Source organism: Ruditapes philippinarum, unplaced genomic scaffold, assembly GCF_026571515.1.
Source record: "Ruditapes philippinarum isolate M1 unplaced genomic scaffold, ASM2657151v2 ctg12264_1_1_1_1, whole genome shotgun sequence".
NCBI classification, from domain to species: Eukaryota; Metazoa; Mollusca; class Bivalvia; order Venerida; family Veneridae; genus Ruditapes; species Ruditapes philippinarum.
The window spans coordinates 15465-26923 of NW_026867308.1; the positions used below are offsets into that span (position 1 = coordinate 15465).

Here is an 11459-nt window from a genome sequence, read left to right on the forward strand (position 1 = left end):
AAGATACATTCGTTACTGTTTAGAAGCATAATGTTAAAACGTACCAGTCGGTAACTGTAAATATCTAATGCTTGTTTGTTTCTGTCTAAGACCCGAACTTTAATGAAAATAAAGTTTATATTAAACATGGTAATATGAAACAATTTATCAATTACATTGTATTTACTTAGGGTCGTCCGTGGAAAAGAAGGATTAATTTGTCTTTTGAGGACAATCAAACAAACATACCCCTCACCGAATTCCGATCGGGTAACTTTTGTACTTTCATGTGAGGAGTTGCAGTTAACAGTTTTTATAACTCAGGTGCCTGAATCGTGCTATATAGAGTACGGGAAGGGGCAATCTAAAAGGTCTAACCACACTAGTAAAGCTGGAAACTTCCATATGACATACACTGTGCTAGTTCGTCGTAAACCCCGACGAAACAATGCATAATTACCTTTTTTAAATTTAAATTACTGACGGAGAACAAATATTTGTATTTATTGCATATAACGAATATCGGTTACATATATGACATTTTTAGGAGAAAGTTACTGCTGTTTGATGACACAGTTTTATGATTTTAACAAACGATCGCACCGATGGTAAAATTATTCAGATGAGAGAAACGTGTTTGAGTAGAAATACAATGTCTAATTGCAACAATTTCCAAACGTTAATTTGATGTATTTTACAACAGAAAGATACCTATAAAGAGGGAATACCACTGAAAATTACTTAAAAAAAAACACAGAGAAAAAAAGAAAATAATGAAAGAATAAAAGAGAAAACAAAAAGAAAGCTGTGACTTATCAATTTACAATTTGTTTATGAAACTTACAAGATATAAACATTATATAATTATAATTATGTTAAATAAAAACATTAAGCATCTTGCGCCCTGTTAATTTTAAACCAAACAAAGTTTAAGTTTGCTAGATTATTACACAAACTAAAAATTAACGTGTTTGTATAATTTTACATTTATTTAACTTCATTCTTTATTGGGTAAGAAAATATTGTATTGAATTGTATGAACAAATACCTGTGATATGTGATTCAATAACTCGGCTACGTTAAGTATACCTACTTGAAATGCTAAACGAAATGATGAGCGCGATATGACATAAATTTTTTAATTTCACAGATTTTAGCAAACTAATTAAAACTAAAAGATGATTATTTTCATGGCAACATAAACCATACCTTTAACCCGGTCCATATAAGAATGCGTGGAATGCAAAATCATATTAAAATTTAACGCTTAACAGTTAATCCAAAATTAGGTAAATCGTAATTAGTTGTTTTAGTCAAAACTAATTAGAATTCTAATGTGTGAAGGTGTAACTGTCATGCGTTATATTACTATTTATCAAATCTGTTGATCAAAGTTATCTAATTAATAATAAACGACAGAATAATTGTATTATCCAACGGAAAAAAGAATTATGCAGAATAAATAGGATAATGCGAAACGTGTTTCATAATCTGTAAAGACCTGGTTTGTTCTCTTTGAAATGGACGTATTGGAGCTGTTTTTCTTTTCCAACTGCAAATGTCTAGTTCATTCTTTTTGTTATTTATTTATTTATTTATTTATTTATTTATTCATTTTTTGGCAACAGGAAATGCCCAATCCATTTTAAGTATATTTTAATAATTTGAAGTTGACTTTTGTTAATGCTATTTTGCATCTTAAATCTTAAATGTTTGGTCAAATTTCGTATTTTCTTATTATTCAACTTATTGAATTCTACTAAAAACATTATGCAATAAGCGACATATCTTGTGACCTCTTTACAGGAATACGGAGGCTTTAAATTTTTCCTTATTTAAAATTAAAAGATTGAGGAACACACAAGACAATATTGTATCCTAGCTTTTGTACGTAGAAATTTAATTTGTCACCCGATTCCGTCACCAGCATGGGAATGTTAACTTCTGCGACAAACGAAGCCATATATTTGGTTACAATGTCTGGAGCTTTAATTTGGCCCAAACTGTCAGAATAAAATTTCACACTGTGATTCAATTTATTAATGCCCGGGATTCAGAGAAATTCGCAGAAAAATAATTACAAGCAAGGGTCAATCTAAAATAAAGTTACAGCCCAAGGGTTAATTGAAAATAATTTACAGGCGAGGGTTAATCTAAAAAATTTCCAACAAATAATTCGTGCATAAAAAGGGGTAAATATAGAATTTTAACAAGTGCACTTGGTGTTTGAATCTAATTGCATAGTGGGAAATACTGCTACACAACAAACTGAGATTTCTTTTTCTTATTTGTTATTTTTAAATTTTGAAGTAATAATTAGAACCAAAATTGTCTTTAACAAAAATACCGACCCCAAATTGCGCCATTTATAACGGTTTTTCGTTATAATCTTCAATTCTTTACAAAAAATGTTGAACGAGAAACTGAATTTTAAAAAAACCGATTAAAAAAAAGTGCTAAAGGCTAATTTTCATTTTTTGGCCCCTAAAAGTGAAAATAGCGGCCCTTGATAAAGAAATACAATCCCCCTTTTTAGAAAAAAACAACTTAGCAGTAAAGCTGATTCAATGACAAAAAGGGAACAAAACCCCGAAAAGGGAAATTTTTCCCCAAAGGGCCCAATTATGTAAAAATTGAAAAGTCCTTTTTCAGAAAAGACAAAATGGTTTAATTGCTTTTATTGATTTTTCTGTTTTTTTGTGAAACCCCACAACGATTTTCATGGGGAATTGGGCCCGCCCAAAAACCCAAATTTCAAATTTTAACAAAAACAAAAACCCCAAACGAATGAAAAATTAAAGCACTTATTTATTTTGAAGGGGAAATAAAGGGGAAAATTTAAAAAAAAAAATAAAAAAGTACAACTTTCCTTTTTTTAAAGCCAAGGAAAATATTTAAAAGGGTTTAGCTTTTTTAATATAAATGAAATCAAAATTTTAAACCCAAAACACAAAAACCCAATATGTTTGTAGTTTCTTTAAATTTAAATTTAAAAAAATGTGATAACCCCGATGTTTCCCTAGGCTAACAAAGAAAAAAATACTTTTTTAAAAAATAAGATAAGAAAGAAAACCTATAAAAAAGTTTTAAAAATTTAACCTTTTATTTAAAAAATTTAAATTTAAAAAGTTTTCTTTTTAAAAATTTTTTTTAACGAAAATCCCGGGTTTAAATTTTTTGTGTAAAAAAAAATTTCCCAAGACGATTTTTGTATTTCATTTTAAATTTAATTATTTTTATGTGATGGTTTAAAATTTTTTAAACTTTTTTTGGTGTTAAAAAAAATTTTCAAAAAAGACAACACCTTTTTTTAAAAATTTTAATGTAATTTTATATTTTACTTTTGGAAAACTACTTTTTTCTTTTTTCCCCCCTGCAAAAAATGTTTTTTATAATTCCCTTTAAATATAAAAAGTTCATAAAAAGGAAAAAAACCATCAAGTCATACAGGTGAATGTAGGAAAAGTTTAAACCAAAATGTTTTTTGAGGGGGATAGTTTGCTTGGAGAAATCCGAGGAAAAAAAAATTTTGAGTCCGCATTTTTAACTTTTTCCCTTAAAAGTCTAAAATTTTTTAAATTTTGAATTTCAGTTTTTTAAATTAGACTTTAAATTTTGTTTAAAGGGGTTTGGTCTGCACCGAGTTCAAAACTAATCATAAAATAAAAAAGAGAAACCCCCAAGGAAAAATTCCAAATTTTAAAAATTAAAAAAAGCAGAAATCCCGGGGGTTTAAGAGTCTGTTCAAAAAAAACAAATTTAAATGTTTGGGACTCTTGAAGGGGCATTTTTTTGGGGTTTTTGTGGTAAAAAAATTAAATTTTATATGTTTTTTTAAATTTCGAAAAATCTAAATTTTAAAAGTTTTTTAAATTTTTGCCCAAATCTTATTTACTTTTCTTTATAAATAAAACATTGAGAATCATTTATTACGGTTTTAAAATTTTATTTTTGGCAACCATTAAAATCTTTTTTCCCCCATTTATGATTTAACCCCTGAAAATTTTTTTGGGTCTACCCAAAAAAAACCCTTTTTTTTTAAAAAACCATACGTTGGTGAAAACAAAAATTTTTTTTCTGATCAATGCAATACGAACACAAACTTGGAGGTCGTAAAACGTTAATAAACTTTACCACGTTTTAATATTAAATGTTGAAGTTTTCCTTCATGTTGGGCCCCGGGACTGGGGGTTGCAGTAACATGCCAAAGAAAAACAGTTTAATCAAAACGAGACGGGCCCAAAATTTTCAATAGTTTCTGGTTTTTTTTATTTCCTTTTGGGAAAAGTTTTTAACTCGTTTTTTTTAAGACTTAATTTAATTTTTAGGGAAAATTTTTTTTTCAAAAAAAAGTTTAAAACTTCAAAATGCCTGTAGACCCAATTGCCCAATAATTTTCGCGACAAAGCTTTGTTATAAATATAGCATGAGTAAGAATCGATATAAAGAACATTTATTTTTTGCGTGTATATCGTTATTTCGTAAATGCATCTTAGTTATTATACAGACATCACGCATCACTGTAAATCAAAGGTAAAAATGTTGGTCGAAAGACAAGTTTGGTGTTTTGCCCTTCTTAGGTTAATGGTGGGAACTTTTTATTTTATTTATCTTCCCAAAGTTTGTTGTTAAACTATTTATTTACAAAACCGAAAGACAACAAATCTATAATTTTACTTTTGTGCCGCGGGCCATTTGGAATGATGAATGCGTCGGAATAGTATTCTAAAGGTCTCTGTCCGCATGGGTTCAATACCCTTCAGGCAAGCCGTTGTTTCCCTGAACTTAGAAACTTTTAACACTTATTGCCTCAGTACTGGTTGCGTTACCTGAACATCAAAGTATATGCGTGGAAGGATGTTTTAGAAAAAACGTCAGAGAGGCCAAACGTGAAAAATGTTGTTATGTGATTAAAACAGAATGTTACCCCTCTGACGTCCATTATGGCCCTATATAGTAGTGAGCTCGAAGAGCTGGCCGAAAGGGCCTGCTCGCAATGCCATCTTTACGGAAACGCGGAAACCTGCTTAGAATAGTGATGGGTTTTTTCGGAAGTTTTGAATTTACCACAATCGCCCAACTTTTCGAATTACAAAGATAATAAAAAAAACCCGAGGTATTCTGATTGGAAAACGGATTAGACTTGGCTTGTCCTGTGCCACTTTTAATAGGAACAGATCAATATGACAGGACAGGGAAACCAGAAAAAACGGAAAAGCGGTGTAAATAAAATAAACCGAAATGGCAGTTTTAAAACAGAAAATGAAAATTAAAAATGAAACGATATTTTTAACTATTTTTACGGTAAAATTAAATCGAGCTCGGCATTGGCAGGCTTTGCCTTTTTTTCAATATTGGATTTAAAAAACCTTGTGAAGTATCATCAATTATAGTGACTATGTTATATCATTTCAGGTGGTCTTTTTGGTGACGATGAATCAGATCATCTTATCAACGCCTTCAAGTATGGAGTGTATAAGGTGACACATATGCGGATTCTCCCAAAAGTTAGACTGACTGACGATATCAAACGCCTTCCTGTAAATAATAGATTTGAAGCTTCAAAAAAAGGTAAGCTCAATTTTGTAATAAAACAAAACGATCGTTTAAAATATTGTAGCTTGCCCATTAAAGAGTTTTTTCAGTGTATAGAGCCGGGATTTTCAAACTTGATGAATGGCAATCCATTTATATTCTATTTAAATAAGCGAAACAATAGCGAATCATCCACTTAAGTCCAAAAAATACCCTCTTTGGATAAAATTTGAGACAATTTTCCTTGATATGCATTTTAGGGTCTACCTACAAAATATAACGGACAAAATCGATGAAATAAACGAAAAGTATTAGTGTCTGTCTCAATGAAGACTTATTTAAATTGTTTGAGTACTTTGCATTTCCGATTTCATATGTTATTGTGATGTTGTTATAATTTTGTAAATGTGCTGTGCATTTTATTGCATCGTGTGTGCTTTTTTAATGATGGGCTACTTTACTAGTACTTATCTTTATTTACGCAAGAAAGTTCTATTTTTCACAAAACTGTGTGGAACAGTGGTGAATATTAAGTAACGGATGATATAAGCGATTGACAAACACAAGTCTCGCCAAATATTTAAAAATCATGAACGCGAGGTTCGTAGCCTACGAAGCTTATGGGACTGGCAATCATGTATTTGAATTTTATTACCGTCTGACTCTATAATTTTAACATTTTCTTATAATATTCATTATAGGAAAGAAGTTAATCTATTTTGATATAGACACAAATGACAAGATATAATCTTAAAATAGAGAAAATAGCATACTTTCTTACTAGATCAATACGAATTGGACATATATGATTATTGTTTTCCGGCCGTTGAGGAATATAATGCAATTCTAGAAATTAATACGTTTGGTACTCTTCAAGACATAGAGGCTTTTAATGTGCATTTTCCAGGAAATTGAGCAACTGAAATAAATTTTGCAGGAACAGTTATTTTATTCTGAATGGCTAACAAGTAACATATTCAACTAAGTCACTTATAATACATATTTAAAAAAGAAAATTTAAAAAAGTTGTAGAAATAAAAAAAAATCCGCTTTTAATGATTTTCATTATGGGTCAAAAAATGTTTTTTTTTTCTTCTTTTTTTTTTCTTTGGAACATTCTATGAAAATTAGATCTATAATATAGACATACTAAGTCTTGTACATCCACGAGTTTAAAATTTGCCAGGATTTGTTCAATTTCAGTTTATTAAGATCAAAACTTCTGAGATTTTTTACAACCTTTTAACATTTTTAAAACCCTAATATACATCTTTTGTCACCCTTGAAGAAAATTTTCGTTTTTTGGGGTTAAAAACTTTAAAGAAAATAAGTATAAGAAATGACTATATAATTTTCAGGTGAAGTACGAAAAAATCTTTTTCCCGTGCACCCAAAATATTTATGCCATTTGGCCCAATTTAATCAGAAATCCAGCTTTTACGGGTCGGGAGTTAAGCCCCCATTTGCCACAATCGAGAACCCCGGTAGAAAGCTAGCACCATTTCCCCCCCCCCAATTTGTATACTATAAAATTATTCCAGAGATCTTTCCCCGAGTGTTCCTTTTACATCATCAACATTTTTGGCTGGGCCCCAAATGCTCATTCTATATAGCAATCATATAGGTATATTTTTGGATTATGTTTAAACTTGTTTGTTTAAGCATTACTATATGTTCCAACACCGATATCTTTGTAAGGCAAGAGTTATTGAGCAACATTCACACAATAATGCAGGTCAAACAAAACTTTTAGTTTGGTTTATTTCATTTAGCCAAAGTTCAAAATAATGTTATTGTTTTAGAATAATGACTAAATTCCGTCACAATCAGTTGTATCCTTACACAACAATTTTAATCCCAGACTATACATGTCTGTAGAATGATATCTTCTTGTGTTTTATTTCGCCCAGAATCAGTAAAATGTCTTTCAAACATAGTAATTATTTATAATTATTACTTTAATTCTGTGATAGTTTCCGTAAGACCTGCTGCATTTCGAACGACTACTAGTTGCTATTTTTGTCCTTTGGAATCATTTTTAATAAATGTGGCATAGTGCCATACACTTTATACACTTATCAATGGAATTTGGGATTTTTAGTACCCTATTTTTTAAAAAAGAAAACACTTTGTAAAATTTAAAAAAATTCTGTTTTCCTATTTAATAAAACTACTTTTTGTTATTTTACTTTTTTTTAGTAACCCTGATTAAATAGCACCTTTTTTTTTGTAAATTTTTTTTTTCACAAAAAAGTCAGGTTTATTTAAAAATCCAGTTAACCCCGGGCTCAAATGGGACTTCCGAAATGTGGGGTAAAATTTTAGAAAAGCAGATTTTGGGCCAAAAATTGCCGGGGAAACCAAAAAAAACACTGGGGCATATAAATTTCTATACCCCCTTAAAAATTAAAAAAAACAACCGTGTTCCCTTTAAAAAGGTAAAAAATTTTTGGGTACAAATTTGGCAAATTTTGTCATTTCCCGGTTGCCGGGTTAGGAAAATTTGTTGTTAGTATTAGATAACCCTGTTAAAATGCAAAAAAAAGAAAATAAATAACCCCCTTCATAGAAACGCAAAGTTTTTTTTTTGTATACTTAATCTTGAATTTCTTTTTGGAAAAATTACAAAAATTACTGATACCTTCATAAAAAGAAACAATGGGAAAATTTTTCACGTTCTTTTTTTGCAACAAGCTGAAATGTTTGTAAAGGGGCCTTTAAATTTTCTAAAGGGGTAATTTTGCCGCCCTAAACAAATAAATTTATAGCACCACATTAATCTAAAGCATTTCGTTTGTTTTCCTAACTTTGTATGTTATTGACATGTTCTTAAAAATAATGAAATATGGATCACAACAACAAAATGATTATTGCTCTCGGGTAACGCTTTACTTGTGACTTGAAACAGTCTCATTGCTCCTCGTTACCCACTGTTCTTACAGGTATGCGTTTCAAACAGCTTTCATTTTTAAAACAAACATGTTGCTTTAGTAGTTTTCTGTTGATATTACAGTCATATGACTTCTGTCATAAGATAAGAACACAAATAAATATTTTGTCATAACTATATAACAAAACGGACATTGATATTTCAAGTGATTTGATTGTTTTATATGATTGCTTACTTGTATATATGTTTTATTCAAAACATTTTTATTTACTACAGGCTCTGCAGGAAGGAATGATCGACTCATATCATCATATAATAATTAACAATATGGTATGTAACTTTGATTTATTCTTAATATTTCTTTAAAAGATAAACCACCCATGATGAAAGAAAATATGTCTTCGATATTATATTTCATAAACTATTTACGCAAATTAATAGAAAACCATATGTTTTCATTTAAGTGTGGCATTGGTTTTTAAATTTGATTTTTTCCTTGAACATATACACACTTTTAATGATTTGAAAAACGTTTTAAACGTGTGGAACATTTTATTGAAGTATTTGGTTCCTGTTTCATTTCTGTTACTCTACATGAATTATTCTTCATAATAGTTATTTTGTCATTACTGCTTTGAACATATAAAAACATGTCAGTAAAATTATATGTCATCAAATGCTACAAAATACCAAAAAATACAAGACAAGCTTTTAACAAAATGTACTATTTTAGTCGTAATCATTGAACTTTCATTTTAATAGGATATAGAATTGCTGGACCTTGAAGACTACAGGCACAATTTTGTGAACCTCACTGGTTTTAGATTAGTGAACGTAAACAACGAATTTACCAGACACATTTTGAAAGATATGGACGACTATAGAGAAAATACCCAACTCAAAATACTGCACGGTTCTTCTTTGTCGGTAAGTTATTCAAATAAAACAATTAAAGTGACATGTTAGATGACGTCAGATATCGCTGTCAACCTTTTTATATTGTCTGATGCTTAACTTTGGCTGTTAAAAGAACATTTAAAAATGACAAAATAATACCCAGAATGAAATAATATCTCAGAATATTTTATTGATAGCGATTGGGTTATGAGCAAAGTAGTCGTCAAACTTACTAAATGCTAAGCTTTTTGTTCCTGAACACTGAATTTTACTGTTTTGAATTCTCATATAATTTATCAGATACATGTATAGCTTTATACACATAAACGTGATATTATCAATTTAATGAGGTATAATTCTAAAATAACTAAATCTTTGTGACTTTTCCCGCCCTTCTTGTTCCAACTTATTCTGTATGTTAATAAAAATAAAAACGTTTTTTCTTGCTTATAAAATGCTTGATGACTTACATGTAAAAAATTAAAATAGCCTTAATTGAAGCAAATTATGTCTTAAACAAACATTGAATCATTTATATCTGTTGATGGTTAAACTTTTTTCCAATACAAATAATATGAAAATGACTGATGTTTTCACGATTATATCATTTTTGTCCTTTATATGATTTCCATCCTGATGCTTTCTTCGATCTTATATCATTCCCGCCCTTATATCAATTATACACTAATATTTGAAAAATATAAATTTTCATTAATGGAAGAAACATAATTCTGGCATATATGTGTTCTTGATATGACTTTTTGTTATCTTTATAGTTCCAATGTGCACTGATATTCGACGCGGTTTATTTATTTGCACTTGCTGTGAAGGAACTACACAATGTCGTTGATATATTCATTAGACCTAAGGCTATATCTTTATGTATATTGCTTATTCCGTATAATTTCTAAATTTATAAATTCTTCACATAAAATATTAAATATAGTTTTACAAAAATTATAAATGCCTGTTGTTATTGTTGTTGTTATTATCTTTCTTACAATGAAACATTTGATTTATTTATTGTGGTTTAAATATCTTTGATTAATTTATTTGGATTTTTATACTTAATGTAACACGACAGATATTAACACCATATTATCTTGACATCATGTACGATACACTTATATTTCTAATGCTCACTTGTAATTTTGATATCAAGTATTTTTTCCTCAGAAGAGAATTAAACATATTAGAGGGTCTCCACTGAATTTTTTTTCGACATGACGGGACTGGAAATGATTTAACGAGGTTGATGTTCTTTTAATACTTTGTGTGCACAATTTCGATCACTAGCTCACTCTGTTTATCCAAGATGGTATTCTTGTTAAAAAAAATTATCCAAAGTTGATAAGTTATATTTTAGGGGGCAAAGAAGATAGTTTGCACTTGACAGTACCGCTCATGATTAGGCGCAATGAAACAGAGCCTGCCACACATTTTAATTTTGCTGTATTGGGCTTTCTTGAGGGATTCTTATTTTTTTTTCTATTATATAGTCTATTTGGAAAAGAACGTCATATAATCAAATTATTAAAAGGAGATTCTTAATCTTTGTAGTTATTTTTTATTTACTTAACAAATCTTTGTTTAACATTAAACTGTTAAACTGCTAATATGATTTTAAAAATACAAATACATTTTAGATAAAATATTATTTTTTGTACATTTTACTTACATTTATTTTTAGGAATAAAATACAATTATATCTTTTTGTCAAGTATTTTATGTAGGAAACAAAGTAAGATAGATATTCTAAATAAGTGTATTAGATATTAGTATTTCTTTCTAGAAAAACGAATCTTCAGTGTCAGATATACATGTCACGTTCTATATAATATAAAATTGACGCAGATATTCATTATAAGTAAGATGTTGTATGCAACGAGTGTAAAGTGTTTCTTTGATTTGATGAACTTTAACAATTAATATCAAACAAACTTTAGTTTAATATTTAATGAAGAAATATGATTATTTTGATATCTGGGCGTCTACGTTTCGTTTTGTTTTCAAGTGGGTACCAGTGAATCCCTTTAACTTATTTATTTGGTAATGTAAAAAACAAATGTGATTTTAAAAATGATGTATTAAACCTCATATAGATCACTGGAATAGCATAGTAATCGACTTGTCGGGTACTGTCTGGATATCATCTCCC

The 11459-nt window shown here is 29.2% G+C and overlaps 1 protein-coding gene across 1 annotated transcript; it reads left to right on the forward strand.

Annotated features, from left to right (window-relative positions):
• Positions 1-5394: 5394 nt before the first annotated feature.
• Positions 5395-10183, forward strand: LOC132735652 (glutamate receptor ionotropic, kainate 2-like; the record flags this gene model as incomplete). Its single annotated transcript, XM_060722627.1, has 5 exons — positions 5395-5550; positions 6873-6877; positions 8681-8734; positions 9167-9331; positions 10078-10183. Coding segments are annotated over 5 exons (486 nt in total), but the record flags the coding sequence as incomplete, so codon positions are not given.
• Between the last annotated feature and the right edge of the window lie 1276 nt (positions 10184-11459).